General features: G+C 37.8%; 4 protein-coding genes across 4 annotated transcripts; 3 read left to right on the top strand and 1 right to left on the bottom strand.

The window, feature by feature from the left end:
- Positions 1-436: 436 nt before the first annotated feature.
- LOC129800404 (retinol dehydrogenase 12-like) lies at positions 437-10,328 on the bottom strand. Its single transcript, XM_055844753.1, has 3 exons — positions 10,097-10,328; positions 4,318-5,106; positions 437-563 (listed from the first exon to the last, which is right to left on the bottom strand). The coding sequence occupies exons 1-3, from the start codon at positions 10,309-10,311 to the stop codon at positions 452-454; spliced, it is 1,116 nt and encodes a 371-aa protein (XP_055700728.1). The 5' UTR covers positions 10,312-10,328; the 3' UTR covers positions 437-451.
- Positions 10,329-10,485: 157 nt separating this feature from the next.
- LOC129800418 (enhancer of yellow 2 transcription factor) lies at positions 10,486-10,946 on the top strand. The gene is made up of 2 exons (XM_055844773.1): positions 10,486-10,543; positions 10,628-10,946. Exons 1-2 carry the CDS (start codon positions 10,488-10,490, stop codon positions 10,845-10,847), a joined length of 276 nt encoding a protein of 91 aa, XP_055700748.1. The 5' UTR covers positions 10,486-10,487; the 3' UTR covers positions 10,848-10,946.
- Positions 10,947-10,972: 26 nt separating this feature from the next.
- On the top strand, positions 10,973-12,218 carry LOC129800407 (activating signal cointegrator 1 complex subunit 1). The gene is made up of 2 exons (XM_055844755.1): positions 10,973-11,192; positions 11,250-12,218. The coding sequence occupies exons 1-2, from the start codon at positions 11,075-11,077 to the stop codon at positions 12,167-12,169; spliced, it is 1,038 nt and encodes a 345-aa protein (XP_055700730.1). The 5' UTR covers positions 10,973-11,074; the 3' UTR covers positions 12,170-12,218.
- Positions 12,219-15,361: 3,143 nt separating this feature from the next.
- Positions 15,362-22,577, top strand: LOC129800392 (FAST kinase domain-containing protein 1, mitochondrial). Its single transcript, XM_055844733.1, has 2 exons — positions 15,362-18,007; positions 22,329-22,577. The coding sequence occupies exons 1-2, from the start codon at positions 15,453-15,455 to the stop codon at positions 22,528-22,530; spliced, it is 2,757 nt and encodes a 918-aa protein (XP_055700708.1). The 5' UTR covers positions 15,362-15,452; the 3' UTR covers positions 22,531-22,577.
- The last annotated feature ends 31 nt before the right edge of the window (positions 22,578-22,608 follow it).

The raw sequence follows: 22,608 nt of genomic DNA, 5'->3' as shown, positions 1-22,608 counted from the left end.
TCTTGAGAAAACCAAACAACCCCGAAAACCAAACATCAAAATGTTCAAGGTTTGTGCCTCCTTTTGGAGTGTTGAAAAGGTTGGAAGTGTAAAGTGAGTTCCAGAAAGTAAAGTTGGATTTTCTTGTAGCTCTTCTTCTTGCTTGCCCTCGTCGCCTTCGTGGCCGTCTTCGCCGTTGAGGATGCTGAGAAGGATCTGACTGAATCCGAGTCTCACGCCTTCGGTTACTACCGTTCCTACCCCGCTTACTGGACCGGAGCTCGCTACTACGGACGCTATGCCTACCCCGGAACCTACTACCGTAGCGCCCTGGGCTTCGGCCGCTACTACAACGGCCTCTACCTGTAAGGCCAGATTCTGCCCAACGGTCCAAACCTTTTTACCCAGCTCACAATAGTTTCAAAACAGTCAAATCAATAAAAACCACTCTACATTAGATCTCAAATAGTTTTTAATTAATCTCTTCTGGAGACAGTTTGGTCCACTTCACACTTTCTGCCCACAGCCAGGCTGCTGTCTCGTCATTTCGTGCCTGGGGACGAGGCTTCAACTCCTTACAGTCACTAAAGAGGATACAAAAAAGTAATTTATAATACATTAGTCCTGATTTTTAGACTAAGATCTAGAACGGGAGCAAAAGTTTTAAAATTCAAGCCAAATGAAATACGCTTTATAATTCGAGTCTTTTTCCATGTTCCTCATTGAGAGTGGTAATGGGTAAGTCGGCGGCGGACACGCTACTAAATACACTTTAAGTTTAATTGTAAATGAAGTAAAATACAAAATTTAGAACGAAAAACTTTTAAAAACCAGTAATAAGCCCAGATACTGGGAGGTCCCTTGACATCCACGCAGACGTTCTTTAGAAATTAATGGCGTTTTGAAGTTTGATAACTCTAACCAAATATAACTCAAGGATTAATATCTGTTCTTTGGTCTGATTGGTTCTGGTTCTATTTGTTCTAAAAAGGTCATATCCTTGCTAATAAAACCTAATGTTACTGGCTTCGTTCAGTAATAACCTTTTGAAGCGACAAAGCCAAGCCAAGCCAAACCTATTCGAAAATCTACCGGAAGCCCAAAAGTACAAGTTTACGTACTCGCCGCTTTAGCGCTGATTGTTCTGCCCATTTCGAATTTCGGTATTCTTGACACTTTTAATCGTGAACAATGTCAACAGTGTGCAAACGTTTGCTGAAAAAAGTGAATTTTTGTATAGTTTTGTGGAATTTCAGAATGGCAGAACGTTTGACTTGCAATTTAATTAAAATAAATGTCCTTTTCAATCCTCAATAAAGCACTGATGGTAACGTACCCCGTGAGTAAATGCAGGGAAGAAAGTAGTCCTTCAGAGAGTGAAGTTCTGTATGCGATAAGTAATTTGAAGGATGGAAAGCTGCAGGAATTGACGAAATACGTCCCGAAATGCTGAAACTCGGGTATAGCGGGGGTCAGTTGGCTCACGCGTGTCATTAAAGTGGCTTTGCAAAGTGGGAGAGCACGAAAGGACTGGTAAGTTGGGGTATTGTACCTATATTCAAGAGAGGAAAAAGGAAAGATTGCTCCAATTAGGGGAATTTCCAAGGGGGAGATATCAGCTCGGAAGTGGTGTGCACTGAGATGGAAGTACTTCGGAAGTGGAAGTCTCAAAAATGAAACGATTTTTATGAAGATTTTAGTCGTTTCGAAGTGTTTAGAAATGCAGGAAGTGTATAGTGTAGTGCGGTAAGCGGGGGCAAGGATCGTCTTCATTGGTCCTGAACCTGCTGTAAGGTTTTCCTTGCAAATGAGGAAATCTACTATACAGGAGGATTTATTAAAACATCATCAAACTGAATAAGAAAAGGACAGTGTACCTGGTTGGAGGCTGTCGCTGGAGAGCCCGGCAGATTGCTAATGTTCTAACCGGTCACTGTCTAAATAGACTTCTGAATACAGTAGACTCTCGCTCAATCGGCTCTTTTTCAATCGGGCGTAAAATTTTGTTGGCAATTCTCATGTTTAATTATAAAGTTAATTTGCTCAAATTCGCTGCAGTTCTTCCTATTTTATCGTGATTCTTTATAATTGAGCGCTTTTTGTGGAATTTACAAAGGCTTTGACGCCCAAATCTATCGATAAACCGGATGACATTTCGCCCCAAATGCCTATTTGAGAGGGAGTCTACTGTATAACAAAATGTGCAGAGGATGAAGTCAAATCGAGGAGACGGTCACCCACTATGTGTGTGACTGCTCCAGCATGTAACATCAGACAAGTGGTACTAGGTAAAGCGGTACTGTCTGATGAAGACCTATCAAGATTAAAGCCGCCCTGTTTAATGGAGTTTATCCGAAAAACGGGCTGGCTTGAACCATCTTGCCCTTAACAGGGATTAATTTAATCGGGGATGCATAATAGGCCCAAAAGGAGGCCCGGGTGTAGCGGTTTCGCAAGGAACCGCCCCCACTGTAATCTAATCTATGCGGATTTTAGTCGTTTCGTTTAAATTCAATCGCCGGAAATGCTTCGAAGTGCTGGAAATCACCTATGACACTTCCGTAAGTGTGGAAATATTTGAAGTTGTCCATACAAATTTAGGAAGTGCTGGAAGTGGTATACACTATTTTTCTACTAATATCTCCCCCTTGGGAATTTCCCTTCTGAGTTTGCTTGGCAAAATGTATGCCAAAGTCCATGCGAGAAGATGCCGAGAAATTGTCGAATCCAGACTGGGTGAGGAACAATGCAGTTTCAGGCCTGGTAGAAGCACCACGGATCAGCTTTTTACCCTGAAGATGATTCTCGAAAAGACTTGGGAGTATGCAATTCCGCTCTATGCTTGTTTCATAGACTTGGAAAAAAAACATATGACCGAGTACTGAGAGAACAACTTCTTTGTTGCACGAGTACGGACCGGATGAGGATTTGACGGGAGCCATCTAGTCATTGTACAGAGACTGTAGTAGCTTTGTTCGTGTAAACGGATTCAAGTCGGAAGGTTTTCAGAAGGGTATTGGACTACGTAAGGGGTGTGTCCTATCGCATAATTGTTCATAATGGACAAGATTATGGAACGCAGTCCGTAGCGGAATGCGATTCATATTGGGGATTTCAGGGTGAGCCATCTCCTCTTTGCAGATGATTTAGTTCTTTTTGGATCTTCCAAAGAAGAGCTTCAGCACAAACTTGACCGTTTTGTAAATGTTTGTGCCGAAACAGGTAGAAAGGTGAACGTGAACGTGAACGTGGGTAAGTCGGAGGTAATGGTAATGATTCAAGTATCTCGGGGTGTTATTCACGAGTAATGGTAGGTTTCACACCGAACTCTCGTCGCGAATCGATCAAGCTTCTGCAGTAATGAGGGAGCTTGGCGGAAGCGTGGTGAGGAAGGCCGAGCTTAGCTATTCGGCTAAGTTATCGGTTTTCAAAGCTGTGTTTATTCCTATTCTCACATATGGTCATGAGATTTGGGTAATGACCGAAAGTATAAGATCGCGAGTACAAGCTACCGAGATGAGGTATCTCCGGGCGGTTAAGGAAATCACTCGTCGAGATCGAGTGAGGAATGTAGCCGTTCGTGAGGAACTAAGAGTCGAGGAACTGCTTCTTCGGGTTGAGAGATCACAACTTCGATGGTATGGACATGTTCAGCGCATGGGTAGAAAAAGATTACCAAGAAAAGCTATGCAAGCCATTGTGAGAAGGTGTCAACCTCGAGGCAGACCTAGGACAAGGTGGATGAATCAAATTTAGAATCTTGCCTTCGAACGCCTTGGGATCGAACCTGAACATCTTCCTAAAGTGGCGGAGGATCGACAAGCGTGGGCTGCTAAATTGGATGTCATGGGCCTGCGACCCCAATAGGGATAAGCGGTTGAAAATGATGATGATGATGTCCTTTTCATGAACTTTTTCACTTTTGTGCGTAACCCGTCGGTTTAAACGTTCGAACTTCCAACGGGTTTTTCAGTATGTTCTCTATGATATACCTTCGGATCGGTAAAGGAAAAACCTCAACCGGAGAGAGCTCTCAAATCGGGAAGGTTATTGCTGAACGAGAGAAATACTGCTTCCGAAATACAAAATTTTAAATTTTGAGAAAAAAATCTCTCTTGCAGCACTACTTGAACTAATCATATGAAGTTATGAGATGTTCTGAAAAGTTGTAGCAATTCACGAGACCTTTCATTTGCACTCTCAATTTTAAAATTCTGATTATTAGAACCGAAGTAATTGCCATTGAGACTAATAAAACTAAAAAAATTGGAGGCGAGGAAAATCATTCGAGATTCCAAAATAGTTCTCATTTTCTTGCTGAAAGATCAAATTCCTTACCTGAAATACTTTCCGGTAACATCCTCCAGGACAGGGTCAACTGCTAGACGAATCTGTGTCTGAGCTCCACTTCGTGGCGTCTTGAAGAAGAGCTTCAAGAAGGGACGCCCAATGAAGGTGAGGAACTTAGGAATATGGCGCAGCAGCTCTGTATTTACAGCTCCTGGATGCAGAGCATTGACTGTGACCCTTGTTCCTTCGAGTCTCTTGGCCAGTTCTCGAGTGAAGAGAATATTGGCAAGTTTTGATTGAGAATAGGCAGTAATTCTGTTGTAGGACTTTTCACTGTTGAGATCTTCCTTGTTGATCTGTCCATTGATATGAGCCAGACTAGACACATTAATAATACGACTAGGAGCAGACTTTTTCAAGAGATCGAGCAGAAGATTTGTCAAAAGAAAATGTCCCATGTGATTGACCCCAATTTGCATCTCAAAACCATCTTCTGTGTGACACTTTGGGATCATCATGACACCTGCATTATTGAGCAGGACATCCAATCGAGATTCTTCGTTCTTAAAGGCCTGAGCGAAGGATCTAACTGACGTCAGGGATGCTAAATCCAATTGTCGGAAGTAGATATGAGGATTTCCTGATTTCTCAATCACTTCCATTCGAGCTTCTTCACCGCGATTCTTATCTCTGCAAGCCATGTAAATTTTTGCACCACGTTTAGCCAAATCCAATGCTGTCTCCTTGCCAATTCCCGTATTTGCACCCGTAATAACAACCACTTTGTTCTCCATGAGGATGTCATCTTTGCGAAACTGTCCACCCTGGAAATACTTGCTGTTTTCCAGCAAAAAGATCAGATTGCGTGAGTGCATACTAAACTCTCGCTGGGAAGTCATTGGGCGGAAAGAAGACAAGCACTATTAAGCGAAATGATCTAGAAAGCACAAACATGATCAAATTGATGATCATATTGCTGTGTAATGTGTATAATCTTCAACTGTTAATTGTTTCACTTTGACGATTTTGCGCTTTTTGCTCTATTGCAAGCTATTTTTGGAATAAGGTATAGCTTTGAAGTTAAATAACTTTTGAATAAGTGAAAAAAAATTCTGACTTCCATTTTTTATCCTCTCGTCCAAAGGGGGTTATCCCCCCTTAAGGGGGGTTAGATAAGAAAGGGTTATCCTTTCTTATCTATCGCATATTACATTACAAAAAAACTAGAAGATTTTTATTAATTCATTTCAATGTGTCATGCAAAATTTTAGCTCAAAATAACGCACGGAAAGTTTAACATTGTCTCGCTTTTGATAATATTTTCTTTCATTCCGTTTTCCGATTTGGATTCTAGGTGGCAAATGCTTTCATTAGATAGTTACACTATATAAGTAAATGGAGATTGTAAAGATTTAATGTGAATAATTTAAATTCAGCGAGAGTTAAGATGCAAGTGTTAGCAGCACTAGCTTCTTCCCAACGATTAAACTCCTCATTGGTATTTGAATTGACATCGAAGATGTCTCTCGGAGCGGCGCCAATTTCTCCTAAGTGAAGAGCGTTCCTATAGTGTTAGCTGTGAGTTACCCCTTCGGGAGGGATATCGTAGAGAGGATTAGCATTGTGAGTTATAGTTAATGTTGAATTGTTGTCATAAGGAATAGATCGTTAGGAGGAACGCTAAGGGTTCTGGAGAAACCTGTGGCAGCCAAGGCACTCATCCAGATCCCCTGACGGATTAACACATGTTTGATAGTGTCTCCTCGCGCCCTCTTAAAAATAAAATTTTTCCTTTTCTAAAAAAAAATTAGGAATAAGTTCGAAAGGGACTAATTTCAAAATATTAATTTATATTTGAAAGCACATTGTTCGACTGGATTAATTCCAGGATATATTTCAGAATTTATTTTCGGGTTTAATATTATTTTGAAAAATTAAAAATGTTTATTTTTTTAACGTTTCATAAGCTTCACAATGAATAATTGCATTTGTTGCTGATACACCCGACGAAATGTATTTCAAATTTACAACATAAAAAAATTTACATGCATTTAGGGGAATGTGAAAAATTATTTTATATAAATGAACTCCAAATAATAAGCAAATTATATCAAATTTTTTCAATCCGTTTTCACTTAAGCCGGAACTTCCTGTATCACCTTTAATATTTCGGTCACACTAAATAATATTTTTCCTTGCCCTTCCGGAACTCTTTTAAGGAACTTTTAAATTTAAACTCTCTCTTTTTTTCTGGAACTCTCGTTCGTACACATTTGATATACATTTGTTTTACATTGTACAACTTTTTAGGAATGAAACAAACTCAAAAGTCATGGAATTTTGAGAAACAAAGCAAGTGTCCGAAATTCTTGCCAAAATTGCAAGCTGCTTAAAATTTGATATAGTTCTCCTAAACGAGATACACGGGGTCCTGGGATTATGATTATTTTCGAGACCGAGAAGAAGCGCGCGAAGCGGCTTTATGCATACATAAATTTTGCATATACTCTCAGGAGACTTCTTTTGAATAAGTTACGGAAACGCAGTAAAATATGCAATAGCGCCAATATTTTCGGCTATTTTCAGCGCCTCGCAAAAAGGCATAGGGGAGACCGGGGTGGTTTGGGACAGGGGTAGTGTGGGACAAGGCGATTTTTTCAATTAATTTTTGAAATAAATGGGATTTAATCATTACTGTATCGTAGGCAATATTAAGATGCATCTTGACTAAAAGAATGGATATCCTCAGTTTTATTGTTTTAATTCTACGAACATTTTTTTTTTAAATTGATAAAAATCGTATATTTTGACGTCTCAGTTTTCCTCTTTGTATTTTATATCAGCGATATATAATCAAAACTTTTTTATCTCATTAGGGAGCAGTGTAATCTGGGAACATATTTTTATAAAAGTTTCAGAGATTATACGCTCTTGTTTTTTTACATTATGGTTTTAAATACCAAAACTACACGTGGGGATGTTTGGGACACCTGAAAGGGGATGAATGGGACGTTGACCTACAAGATTGTAGGTGGCATGCAATTGTTTATTGTCAAAATGAAAAGTAATGTCCAGTTTCTATTGGATATCTCCTTCTTGTGCAAAGTTTACCAGTGGAGCAGATTTCTCTAAATACATGGACAATTAAACCATCAATGTCTTGTGAATCAATAATTTCTTCTTAAAGGATATTCGATCTTTGCCCAATCTCATTAAATACTATTTTCTCGAGAATTTCTCGAACAATATCCTCTACAACTTTTACAAGTTCTCCAGAAAAGACAAGGCGAGAGCTAATTCAACGAAATAAGGAAAAAATAGGTTTTTTTTTTGTTTCCCCCCTTACCTGTCCCCCCTTACCAAGGTCTTAGGCCTTTAGGCCTATTTTGACCAGTATCCTGTGTAGAAAATCCTTTAAAAAACAAAAACGTCCACAAAAATATATACCAAAATCATCAATCTATAAAATTAAAATATCTCCCAAATACTGAGGAAAAACAATAAATATTTAAGACGGTAACCTTACACATTAATGGCCGTACTGGAAAAAACAGGTACCATGCAGTTATCGTAGAATCAAACAGGAATCCGCCAATGAGTTCAAAACTAAAAGTGTTAAGATAATCTACTCGCCTAAGGAATTTGATGATCATGATTGCAATATTTAGAATAAAAAAAGCAAAGATAGGTAGATGGAAAATAAGAAGAAAATACTTTAAATAATCAAGGGGTAATTCATAATCAATCAGATTGGCTCGGGTTCCCAAAAAAATGTATGGGTTCCCCAGCCAGATTGGCTCGAGTTCCCCGAAATGAGTTACCCCTCGTAAATAATTGATTAACAATAAATGACTCTACTGTACAAATAAAATTGATATTAAATTTCTAAGTATGAAATAAAAGATGAAATATTTTTATTTCTATCAGAAATATTTTTAATCTAGTATTTAAAATTAATTAACGTGCTCCAATAATGAAAATTATGCGATAAAAAATGCGTCCCATACTACCCCATATCGGGGAGGTTTGAGACAAAGCGTCAAGTTAAATGTTTTATCTTCTCCAAGAAGACTAATTTGTTTTCCAAGTTCTATCGAGTACTTTTTATAAAGTCAATGCCCATAAGTATCCTATAGACCGCATAAAATTGTAATACACTATCGTGGTTTTTTGGAATGTCTCAAAGTCAAAACGTGAAAAAGTGTCCCAAACCTTCCCGGTCTCCCCTATATAAAAATATTAAAAATTGATTTGCGCGTCAATGTTTTTCTGCGTTAATTGGTTAATTCGATGAATGGGAAAAAAATTATTGAAAGTAACAATCTCTAAATTTTTAAAAATTATTTTTCATACATTTACGCTGATATCTAAAATTACATTATCTTTTTTATCGTAAAAGATTTAATGAGACTTATGAGATGATCATATTGGTTATATGGCTAAAACAAAATATATAAGTTCAAGATCATTCTTCCATTGTCAATCAGGGCTTCACGGCCACGCGGAGACCAGGGCCAAATAATGGGCCTTATGGTCTTTTTAATCACTTTTCATTTTTTATAATAGCCCATTCGAACTTATATGAAATTCTGAGTGTTAGTCCAAGAGGTCTAAGACAACAAAAACAAAAACACGACAAAGTTGTAAAGATTGCAATCCAAGGTAATAATGCCACAATGATAACTGTAACACATCATAAAACTTATCCAAAATAATTTACAATTTAATAATGTGACAAGGTATGTGTATTAGTTACCAATATTGCTTAAAATTAGAGAAAACCGAGAAAACTGTTTCACTTGCATTTTATATAGTTGCCGAAAAACAACTCATTAAAATTAAAATGTGCAGAATATTGTGAAAGGATGCATCACATGAATTTTAATGCTTATTTTTTTTGCTGATTAAATTGAGTTTCATTTTTGAAAGCATTATTGAGAGAGAGAGAAATGATCCAAAATATCCAAATCAGTTTCAATAATTCGTTTACACTATGCAAAGGTCACGTACAAGAAATTCTTCTCCAATCTTCAATGTATCTTATCTTGCTGAATTAAAAAAATAAGCCGCCGAAACGGGTTTTCCACCAAAAAATGCTGTTATTTTTGGTGAATATATCTTCGTTTTGGTTTTTGGACCATTGAAATTCTGTCTTTTAATATGGAAAGAGTTTGCTTTCAGCTGATTTTTCGTGAATCTCACCATGAAGATTATTATTTGGCCTAATTTTTTTGTAAACTTGCTTATCTCTGAATTTGGATGTTTTTTTTTTACAAGGAATCCCTTGGTATAATTATAATGTTTAAATATTCTTGTCTGTAAATGCGTACTCATGGAATCTTTAATCATTTAATAAGTATCAATCAGAAATACATGCTGAATAATCATGATGAAATAGCATAAATCTTAAGAACTCGTTCTATAAGCATCTAGTTAGAAATACATTAAGAATAAATGACTCATCTCAATGATGTTTATATTCTTCCAATTTTTGGATGTTTTAGGCCACAAAAAAAAATAGTTAAAGAACCTTGAATCCCAAAGTCAACAACTTTTGGTACCTTTTTTTCGCGCGCTTTTTTTGCACATTTTTCTTAGGCCTGCTAAGATTTGCATGCATCGCTGCATTTAGTACCGTTTTCTCGATAAAAATACTCAAGATTTTATATTCATCACATGAATTATGAGTTTATGGGTGAGAGATAAGACTTTTTTGGACATTGGCCAAGTGGTTTGGATTGATAATTGTGGCCGGGAATGCTAATGAATGATTGAAAAGCTTGAAAAGCGACATGTTAAGTGAAAAGTTTCATATTGTAGCACTTACTGTAGCAAGTAGAGGATGAGTACAAGCACTAGAACAACACCTACACTCCCCCAAATCCATATCCAAGTAGTACTTTCCATTTCACTGAAATTTTCTTCGCTTTTCACACAGAAAACTGATAATTCCTCTTCACTATTAACCGACCAAAACGATACTGAAGATACGGGAGCACATTGATTGCTTCCGCGCCATCTGATTCTTCCTCCAAATTGCATTGTAGCGCTACAGACGGCGAGGATAGGAACTTAAAAATTAGGAACTTTGAAAGATTTTCCATGGACTAGACAGACATTTCTGCAGACTTGTAGTTAGTGGGTAGTAGACACCCGGACGCCAATCCGAAGATAGAAATCAAAACATTGTAGTTTTTAGTGGAATTATCCCAGCCAAAATGACCCTCACAAGAGCCACAGACCAAGTCACAATCCTCACAGGAGACCGCGCTAGGTAATTCCAGCACAAAATGCGCCCTGAATCACCCCTAAAATTCACAAAGACCCTCCGGAAACCCTTTCCGGATTTTATTTTCAGGTTAAAAGATCTCCTGCGTCTTCGGCTGATTGAATGCGGCTGGACAGATCAACTGAGACTGATGTGTCGGGAAGTTGTAAAGGCAGAAGATGGGAAAGTCAATGTGGACCAGCTAGTGCAGCAAGTCACACCAAAGGCTCGCTCAATGATCCCGGATACGGTGAAAAAGGAACTGCTGCAGAAGATTAAGACACTGATAACGGAGCAGGAGGAAAACTAAGCATCAACAATTCCACACTTTCACTTCACACTTCAACCCTCCCCTGGCTACATGTGATTTTCTCTAGAGCTCCAAAATAAATTAATTTTTCCCCGAAAACACGCTAATTTTTCCTTTGGTCCAGTGATTCTCAAACATTTTCCGGAAGTCACGATATTGTAAACAAAAAGATTTTGGAGGAGCCTCCAAGGAATCCTGTGATTTGGCTATCCTAGAACACCTAGAACATGGATGTCTTGTCTCCGGAACTTTTGTGGGTAGATAATCGTTGCTATCGCGTTAATTCCACTCTGTATTCCGAAGAAAATCCCCCAAGTCGCAAACAGGGAGGTTATATTGAAGCTGGTAAGTGAAGATTTATCTTCCGGAAGGCTCTGCCACTGATAATTGTCTTCCTTCCAGATCTTGAAAGTGAAGACGAGGAGACAATGGATTACGAAATAGAAAGTACTGGAACCGATACCTTCCGGACGACTTTTCATGTCCCAGCTGCCTTTCATGGCTCCATTATCGGTCAGAAGGGGGCAGTAAGGAAGCGCCTGGAGATGGAAACTAAATCATTGATCAATGTGCCAGAGAGAGGATCAAAGGCACCAATTGTGGTGACAGGTCGGAAAGAGGGGGACGTGATTGCGGCCAGGAAGAAGATTGAAGACATTGTTGCATCATCTCGCAGAAGGAATGACATTACGCACTTCTTATCCATTCCCTGCAACAGTGAGGAGATCAAGACAGCTTTTGGGCGATTCAAGGAAGCCCTATTCTCAGGACCTCCAATTGAGGGTCTCACTGAGGATATGATGCAGGTCCCTGAGAAACTCCATCTGACACTCACTACAATGGTCCTGATGGACGATCAGGAGCGCAAACTGGCCAAGAATATTCTGCATGACGAAGAGGACAACATAAAAGCCATCCTGGCGGAATTTGGTGGCAAAGCTGAGGTTCAGATTGAGGGATTAGACTCAATGACAGATGATCCTCAAGCAACAAAAGTACTCTACGCGAAAGTCCAGTCTGAAGCTCTCCAGAGGATTGCTGATCACTTTGAGTGTGTCTATGGAAAGCTGAGACTGGGAAAGGAACAAAAGCGAAGCAGTGTGAAGCTTCACATGACGGTAATCTCCTCGAGATTTGCAGACTTTGAAGCAGAAAAGGCAGGGAATCACAAAAAGACCCAGCCATTCAATGCCACGAAAATATTTGAGGACTTCAAGGATTTTGCTTTTGGGAAGGTTCCTCTGACCGAAGTACACCTCTCTCAGAGGGGAACCTACGATGACAGGGGATACTACAAAGCTACCAGTGTTCTCCATCTGTAGAGGCAAAACTATGATAAATATCCTTGAAATAAAGCTCTGTATCTTATTATTGATCCCTTTCTGGGCTGTGAGGGAGGTTTTTACGGCTCAAAGTTTACAAAATTGATTAGAAATCGTAGAAAATCATTTCAGAGAAAATTCAAGAACGACGCTTGAAGAAAACCTTCGACGTAACATAACCTTTCTATTCGGACAATATTTTGGCGGAATCCACATAATGGATACTAGCGCCGCCACGTGGCCGGTTGTAATACTTCCTTGGAAATCTCGTGTTTTGAAGTCTTTCCGAAGGATTTTACCAAGTTTTCCCAGTGTAGAAGGATGTACAAAGTGCTCAGAAGATGCCTGACAATCCAGGCAAGACAAATCCCTCGGATGACTGTAAATTCTAGTCCTGTCTTTTGTGCAAAGTGCTTAACTCTTTCGCGTCCCACTTTTATTCAGCAGATGAATTCATGTAACAACATATCCAGCGAACGAATTTCATTAAAACTCACTTTATTGTAAGTCTTAGTGGTCAAATATGATACTTTTGTAGAAAAAGAATTTTCTCCGCCTCTGGGAAATTGGAAAATTCATGGGAACTCTCGTCCCCAAAAGAACGAAAAGGAGACAAACTTCAATTTTCCAAAAGCCAATAATATCAATTTTGTGAATTTATTTTTGCATGTCAAATGACTCCTTTGCAATGTTGATCACTAAAACAAGAAGAATTATTAACCAGTATCTTGTGGGATGTTCAGGAAGTGCTAAAAAGGTCACCCAGCTCCTGCATGCCAACAGATTCCTCAAAATATTTTACACAATAACACTTTAACACACATTTCTCTCAACATGATGTTATTGCAGACACATTAAGCTTTCTCAAGAGCCAAAAAACAACTTTCTGGACAATCAGAATTCACCAAAATCAGGAATAATAGGAAAAGCTTCCCTGAAAGCAATCTCGCTCGCTGCCAAATGTCAAAACGCAAATGGCGGGCATTGGCGGGATAAATTTACATTTTACCTCTAGATTTTTGCGGATGAGAGTACCCATACAGTTTGAAGAAGTTTTTTGAAAATTGAAGAAAAAAAAATGTTTTTCGATTTTTTGTAATCTGTAATTGTTAGTTATCATACTTATTGACGCCGAGAGGTTTTTCCTTATTCTGGTCTAGAAATATCAAAAAATTCACAATATCTGCAAGGAAGCAGAAAATCGAAAATTCACGATTTTTGACCAAAAATATCTTAGCTCAGGAGTTAATTGGAATCCTGCAAAAAATATCCTAGATTTGGACATCCTTATAGTTTGTAATCATCCACAAGAATCGGAATTTTATCGATTCTAGATAGTCTAAAAAAAAATTGTTGTTTCCATGAGTACCCGGTGTCCCAGAGGAGACGAAAGAGTTAAGCTAAAAAAATGGCGAATTTTTAAATTATCAAATTCATAATTGATTTTATTTATTTTTTATACTTCTAATATTTTTTAAGCAAAACCCTTTTGGCAATAAAAACTACAATACTCATACGTAGTTTTTCATTAAAGGAAAAAATATTATTCATTGGTATTGTCAGAAAAATTACTTAAATTTTTGGGCTATTTTTGTCCCTATCATTCATAGAAGCACAAAATACACCGAATCAGACTCTGTTGGACTTTCCACGGCTACACAGTAAAAAAATTTACAACCACTATCATTGGTAATTTTTGCACGAGCGCTATGGTTGTGAAGTATGTGTATTGGAAATGTTGTGTATTGGCAAAGTTGTGTATTGTTAATTTTATAAAATGGCTTCCTGTCTATAATTTTGATTATAGAGCAATTTTGTTCGGTTTATGTGTATTATCTGTGAAAAGTCTCTGTATTAAACAAAGAAAAAAAGAAAAAAAAAGAAAAAACATGAAGAGAGGGTCTGAGACTTGAACCCATAACCTTTGCGTTGATGGTCTCACATTTTCCGGCCGCGCCACGAACTTGCTTACTTCTCTTAACTCTTTCCGGACCGCAGCATATGCTGCAAGCCAATTTCACAATTTTTAATCAAAAATATCTAAGCTCAGGAATTAATTGAGGTCCTACAAAAAATATCTTACATTTGGACATCCTTATAGTTTGTAATCATCCACAAGAATCGGATTTTTATCAGTTCTGAATAATTAAAAAACATTGTTTTTTTATAGAATATTCATATGCTTCTTTGGGTACGACAGTCCCAAAAGAGACGAAAGAGTTAAGCAAATGGCCAAGATTTGCATCGTCAATTTTTCTAATTTACATGATGCTTCCTCTGTTTTCTGTTATTACATAATTAATCCTCATTTTTTACTACTGAGGCATATTTTAAGAATCCATTGAATGATTCTAGAAGACAATTAGACAGTTAGAAATGCAAAAAATGACTAAAATCTTAGAAAAATTGCAATAGTGAACAATGAAATTTTGGCAGTTCTCACACAAATTGTCCCATACACAAATTTCATTACACAAACTTAATTTTACTAGCATTATGTTAGTATCGTACTACAAATATGAGAGTAATTTTACAATTTACAACCAAAATGCTTGTGACAATACACAACTTTTCCCATACACAACTTTATTTCTCACACAATTTTTTACTGTGTAGATGTAAGACTTATTATTGATTATTTTTCTTAGTTTAATGTTTATTGTTGATTTTCAGTAGGGGAAACTGGGGCACCACCAAACACTGCGATATTTTAATCGGATATTGGATATCAGAGGATAAGACCTATAGGAATTTATAGGCACTATAGGGATGCTTGTCCACCGAAAGAATGGTCGAGATAGTCCAAGTAGTTTAGAAATAAAAATTACTGTTTGGTGGTAGCCCGTGTTTGGTGGTGCCCCAGTTTCCCCTACGTAAAAAGTGTCTCGTCGTTAAAGGGTTAAAGTGGTCAAAGGTACTTACTCCCCTACTAGAGCCCGTTTCCAAGAATCAGGATAGGTCGAAGTAACAACTGGGATGCTAACCTACCTGCTATTATTGATCCCTTTCTAGACTTGAGGAGAGGTTTTTACGGCTCAAAGTTTACAAAATTGAATGGAAATCATTTCAGAAATGCAAGACGCTCTCGACGCTTTGCAGAAGTTATTACTCTTTATGACATAAACATAACCCTTCTTTTGCTGGACAATATTTTGGCGGAATTCCACGGAATCCACATGGTGGATACTAGCGCCGCCACGTGGCCGGTTGTAATACTTCCTTGCAAATCTCGTGTTTTGAAGTCTTTCCGGGGGATTTTACCAAGTTTTCCCGGTGTAGAAGGATGTACAAAGTGCTCAGAAGATGCCTGACAATCCAGGCAAGACAAATCCCTCGGATGACTGTAAATTCTAGTCGTGTCTTTTGTGCAAAGTGCTTAAAACAGGAATTCCGGCTGCCTCTGGTAACTTCCAACCTATCCATTAGGACATTCTCTTCAGACTTTTCCGATGAGGAGGACAGTGAAGAAGAGGATCTCTCTGAAATTACTCCCAGTGAATTAGAGATTAAGACCAGGGACATTCTCTATGTGAACACCACTCAATGGGACGAGTCAATGAGGAAGCTTAAAGAATGTTCTTCAATTGAGGAAGTTTACGCTGAACTGAGAAATCTCAGAGAAAAGGATCAGGATGTAAAGTTAGAGCACCTAGTTCAGTCTATTTTGACTCTCTGGGACATTCAGAAGGATCTCATAATAACTAGGAAAGCTGACAATGATGGTAAGATTCTTAAGTATTCCCAGGACTTACCGGAATTGCAGTATCTCCTGGAAAAGCTGGAGGAAAAAGTTGAGAGTCTGTCATGTGAGGAAGCTTCTTGTTGTCTTCTGTACCTCTCTAAATTAGGCAGTGAAAGTCAGTCATCACTGACTGAGAAGCTGCATGATCAGTTCTTGTCCTTAGTTTCTCAAAAGTCAAATGATTTCCCCCTAACAGCCCTGTCACGGTTCACTGTGTACTTCAATACCCGGAGGAATTTCAGTATATTTTCTATTTACTCCACAATTATCCCATCCTTGATTCACTTGCTAAAGAACTGCTCCAGCAGCGAGGATATTCGTCTCCTGACCATTTGCATGGGGAACCTTTTTCATATCATACCGCCCTGCCATCTGGATTTGTACCGGGAAAAAGTGGATGAATTGTATGAGAAGGGTATCCTCTGCCCCTCAGCGAGTAGGAGTATCCTGCGCGTGGTGAACTTCCTGAATTTCATTCACTGGTCACATGACAATACCCTCTTGATACGGAAGCTGGTCCTTCTGCTCCAAGAGGGCATCCCTGAGATGGATACTCGAGAACTTGTTGGACTCTGCAGAGTATTCCATAGTCAACTAGAACCTGCTCATTTTATACCCGATCTCGTGGCCCAATCCCGGAAACTGATGGAGAAAACACCATCGGCTGATCTCTTAGAATGCTTTGTCCTGGATTCTGTCCCAGAGACTCGCAATAGAGTGACACAGGAAGCAGAAAAAATCATTGAAAAAGGAGATTTCCTGACTGCAACATCATTTTCTGGGCTATTTAAAGTCCTGCGCTTCCTGAAAACGTCAAATGTTCGCCTGTTCAACGCCTACTGGTCGCATGTCCTGCGGAAAATCTCTCTGGATGAGACTGAGCAGGAAAACTACCGATTAGCCCGACACTGTCACAGATACATGCATTTCAACAATAACCTCGGAGGAACGTACAGATTCTACAATTTTGAGAAATACCTGGTGAGTTTGATCATGCAGGAACTGGAAAATGGAGTAAGTCGGTTCATCCCATCAAAATTCTCCAAAATCGCTCCCTTTGTCATTGCCTACGGCCATACTGAGAAATCCCGGGAAAAACTTCCGGAATTCCTTGTGGAGCGCATAGAACAAATGCAGGAACAATTCTCTGCCAATGACTGTCTAAATCTCAGTCGTGGCATCCAGATAGCTCTGGAACTGAGGTACAGGAGTCACATTTCTGACGAACTGGGCAGTCAATTAGCCCGAATTGAGACCGTTTTCAATGCCTGTGCTGAAAAAGTCTTGGCGCAGAAAAACATTCATCTATCCGATCTCAGTTCTCTCATCCGTGCCTACAATGCCCGCAAAGCCCCAAGAACAACAGATCTCTTCGACAGACTCATCTGGCGGTACGAAGAAGATACCTCTGAGCTCAATTCCCGCCTTATTCGTGACATAACCTTCAATTTGAACGCCTCCCATTTCCATCTCCCAAAAACCTGCAGAAAAATGATAGACTACCTGGCGCAAAATGAGAAATACATAATCGGAGATACAGCAGAGAAAATCCTCTATTGTTGCTACAACATCGGCTACCCCATAGACAACGAAGTCATCCTCAGAAAAGCCGCAAATATCATCCAGAGAGACTTTAATTTCATGAGTGGCCTCTCAATTGTCCAATCCTGCCTCGCTCTATGCTTCTACAGAGCCCTACCGACAGATCTGGTGGATCGTGTCTTCTGCACAGACTTCATTCAGCGCCTGGAGCATGAAATCCGGCTGTGTTACTCCAAAGCTACCTACCCTCAGCGAGTATTCCATCAAGTGATGCAGCTCAACAGAGCCGTCTGCCTGGACTATCCAGAACGCAATGTGCCCTGGTTCCAGCAGAACTTTATTGAGTCTCGCGTGGCTGCCTTCAATCTGGCCCAGAGCAAATTTCACGCGGATGTGCATGAAATACTTCACTCACTCAGCACTTCGAGGGACGTTATTCGCGTGAATCATATTACCCCGTATGGGTATCGAGTGGACTTTGTCATGCACTTTGACCACCTCAAGCGACTCATTCCACCGCCCAAGAGCGACGCCCCAGTCGAGAATGTTTCCAAGTGAGTGAAAAATATTTATTTTAAGCCCCCCTGTAAATTTAACCCTCTATGGCTGACCAATCTGCATGATCCGAATCCTTAAAAATATTGATTCCTTGTTTTAACCCTTTAAGGACGATTAGGACACCGGTGTCCCATAAAGAAAATAATTTTTCCTGACTACCCAAAGTTATTTTTTTCTTATGTCTGTACATAATTATAAAGTAGAAGGTTGAAGGAATCTAGAATATTTTTTTGCAAGTCTCTAGCTATTTGCTATGTAGTAAATATTTAAGCTCAAAAATGGCGAATTTTTAAATTCTCAAATTCATAATTGATTTTATTTATTTTTTATATGGTGGTGGCATTACTTATGGCCAGTCTACATTTGTGGCCTCTTCGCAAAAATCTTCAATTTTTTCTCACAAAATGATTTTAAAGAACCACAAAATTACAAATATTTGATGTGCTATCATTAAATGAAAATTTTAAATTGATTTACTTTAATATTTCGGTACAATAAGAAACAATTTAAGGAAAATATTTTACTGATGCGGATTACGTTTAAAAATACGTCAAATCGTTAAGAAATTTACTAACGTTCTTAAAAATTTTAACAACTAAATATTGTATCTTCAATCGCAAATATTTAGTACTATTTTTTAAAACTTCTTTCCTTAATAACTATATGTTCTTTTACTATTAAATTTTGATAAATTTTTAAACAACAAATATAAAATTAAAATGAGGCCATAAGTTATGACCAAATTGATAGGATTACGGACATGTGGCCACGGTATTTGGCTTGTGGCGCCCTCACACCATATGTGCCACTATTTTGATTTGTAGAGTTGTCAATTGTATTGTTTTTATTCAATAGTTCGGTGTTTTCTGGCAAACATTTAATGAAATTTAAGGTAAGTAATGAAATTGTAATATAAAATTGTTTATAAATAAATGTGGTGTAAAATCTGATTTCAAGATTCCTCGAGAGTTGCAGATTTATCTCATGAATTTGTATTTTGTTACAGATAACCTAACTTTTCTTTTTCACTCTTTTAGGACAATGATACCAGTAAAAAAATATAAAAAACTAAAAAGAGCCTCAATATTCATCTCACAGGCATTAAGAGGCATTGATAATGTAATGGCCGCGACAAGTATTTCAGGTGTATCACATTCCTCTCACAACTCTCCTTAATAAAATCTCCGGGAAGGATCCGGAAGAAATATCAGACCACGAAGGCTTTCGCAATGTCCTTACAAAAGGAGACAGAGGGAATTTTGAGGTGGATTTTTCATGCAGTCAAACATGCATTTTTCATTATGAAAAACGGATTGCGGGTCTCAGTGAATAGAAGGATGAGAAGAAATTAGTGCAATGCTACAGTCATGAATAAAAACTACAAAAACTTAAGAAAAAAAAATAAAAATTTATGAAATTTCCTGAAATCTTTTTGTCTTCTTTTGCATTTAAAATATTTTATTTCTAAGTTTATTTTGCATCATTTTGCATTGTGGCCACAAGTTATTCCACGAGCGGCCATAAGTTCGTAAAAGTGGCCACAAGTTATGAATTTTACATTTTTGAAAAAATCATACTTTTTCTGAGGTTTAAGGGATAAATTACAGTTAAAATTTTATCTTACATAGTCAAAAAGAAAAGAAGCTGTGAGCAAATATGTGGCCATAAGTAATGCCGCTACCCTACTTCCAATTTTTTTTTAGCAAAACCCTTTTGGCAATAAAAACTACAATACGAATACGTAATATTTTTCATTAAAGCGAAAAATATTATTCATTGGTATTGTCAGAAAAATTACTTAATTTTTTGGGCTATTTTCGTTCCTATCATTCATAGAAGCACAAAATGCACCGAATCAGACTCTGTTAGACTTTCCAAGGTTAGATGTAAGACTTATCATTGATTATGTTTCTCAATTTAATTTTTATTGTTGATTTTCGGTTCATAAAAAGTGTCTTGTAGTTAAAGGGTTAATTTAAAGTAAAATGTGAAAAATTCCGCTTGAAAACAAAGCAAATTCTCAAAACGCACCGCATGGGCAATTAAAGAATCACACCTACCATAAGCAGATTCAGGCTTAGGGGTCAATTCAGAGATTCAGCTGATTACTGATTACACATATCCCAGCTGGTTACTGATTTAGCTGATTAAAAAAGTCTTCAAAAAGCTCCTAAGCTGTTTTCGTATTCAGACACATCAGTGGAATCTGCAAATTACTGATTATCCGCTGATTTATACTCGACCACCTCTCGCGGTGGCCGATAAACTGATTTAAGTTAATTTGACATTTATGAAAATCTATAATAGTGACTCGTATCATATTTTCCACTCGATTTTCTTGAAAAATTATGTAAATGAGTGCTTTTATTTTTATTTTTCTGACATTTATTTTATTCTTAAAACAATATTTTGTGGCAATCTATAAAGGGCCACCGGGGCCACCGAAACTGCGATTAACTGTGAAAAACTCGATATTAATTTTTTCGAATATTGAAATTGTGAAACGAATACTAAAATTCCTTTATTTATGTTTTTGCCTTCCCTATTAAAAGTCATGAAAGCTTTTCTTTCAGGATGTGATTGATTTCTTGGACTCCAGTTTGTTGAAATTTTTCCATTCAGAAGTTTTTTTCTAGCTCGCATATCTCGGATGTTTTTCCAACTTGAAGAATATGAAACCCTTTTGGGGTTTCTTGTGATGGTTTTCGATTTCGAAGCCGATTATAAGAACACGAACAAAGTTTTCAGGAGCAGCAATTCGTCTTCCGGAAGCTTCCTCTCTATCCAAGACTTGCTCTTTCCTTGCTCTAACATCGATGTGAATAATTGTTGACAAAGTGAGGGGTTATACAATATTTAACTTTCAGAGACCTTATATATTAAAGGTTTGCGATGCAGATAAATGAAGATTTTCACACTACATATTCACATCGAACAGACTAGGCTTTTGCTCTTTTCGTCGATTTTGAAAGAAGCAATGGAGAAGTCAATATGACACCTTCATTGCTTTCGATTAGATCAGTCACTGAGGACAGCGCCATCTAGTGTAAGTAAAATATCCAAGGCGGGAAATATTTTCAGTTGTTCAAACAATGTAGTTCCTATTTTTCACATGAATTTTATAGTAAACTTTAATTTCACTAAGCCTAGACAGACTCATTTTTAATATATTTCAAGTTTTCACAAGAGTTTTATGAGTAAAATTTCCTTTGTTTTGATTTTTCCTGGCATCAGCTGATTTCGATGGTGGTCGATGAAATTTCGAACGATGAATTTAAATAGAGAATGTTAATGGACTATATTAATATGGAACTGTCAAGAAAATAGCAATTGACCGGGTTTGCTTTTTGTTCAAGGTATTTATATTTGGCCAATTTTACTAAAATATCATTTTCTTTTTACAGAATATTGTCTCAGAGAACGGAAAAAGATCAAATTGATGCAAAAATTGGTTTGGTGCCGCAATTTTTGAATATTTTTTCCACGTGTAAAAAAGCAATGTCCATGTAAAAAAACCTAGTCTGTTCGTTGTGATTCTGTATCAAGCATAAAATGTCGAATGATGAAGGAATTGATTAATATAATGATATAAAATTGCGAAATTTTTGTTCATTATTCCATAAATTTTACGGAAATGACAGACGGACAGACCCCTCTGAGGAATTTTGAAATCCCCCCAAACTGCAAACTCTCCACACTGATTTGCGATAATCAGTACCCATTAGGAGCTTTTTTTTGGAGAAAGCTCATAACCTGTGAATAGCTACGCACATTTGTTTATTAATCAGCCAAACAATTCAGAAAAATCTCTGAATTGACCCCAAGCTCAATTTGAACCATGTTCCTATGATTCTTCGTATTCCATGCTTTTCGTCAGTTCGATTTAATTTAAAATCTCTTTGGTATGCAACGTTAGCCTTTTTGCAGTGTTTCACTTAACCAAAATTTTGTTCTCTTTTTTTTTTTATTTTCTCTTTTTTTTAATTTAATTACCACGTACAAATTGTTATTTCGATTTAGATATTTAAGGTTTCTTTTTCTAATCAGGTATAGCTAGAATTGTTATTGAATTGTAATCTTCTAATGTACCTGATTTTTATATGCATATGGCAATTTGCCGCTGCATTAATAAATAATAATAATCGTCAGTTGGATCAGTAACTGTGCTATCTGCATTTACTTTGTAAAAGACTAGCATTCGTTTGCAAGTGCCACGTAACGATACGTCGTTTACAACGAATTCTGGTTCAACGACTGCTTTGTAAAAACCAGTGATAAGCCCAGATAAGCTAATCATCGCCTCTGTTTCCTCCCCAGAGTTGCTCTTTTGCTCCATCGGCGAGAAGCCTTCTGCGAGAACTCTACTCACCTGCGAGGGAACGAGCAACTGAAGCAGCGCCATCTAGAAATCCTAGGCTATCGCGTACTCCACCTAGCCCAAAATGACTGGAATTCTATGTACCTCAGTGTCCCAGGAGCCAAGAGTCGCTTCCTCCGAAACATGCTTAGCATCACTTGAGCGCCGTCGACAGAAAAACCAGTAAATAAACAGAAAACTGAAAGAAATCTTTTCTTTTAAATATTAATCTTATTTTTT

The sequence above is a fragment of the Phlebotomus papatasi genome, chromosome 2, assembly GCF_024763615.1.
Source record: "Phlebotomus papatasi isolate M1 chromosome 2, Ppap_2.1, whole genome shotgun sequence".
NCBI lineage: Eukaryota > Metazoa > Arthropoda > Insecta > Diptera > Psychodidae > Phlebotomus > Phlebotomus papatasi.
Note: the sequence above shows the minus strand (reverse complement) of the source record. Positions and strands in the feature narration are given on the sequence as shown.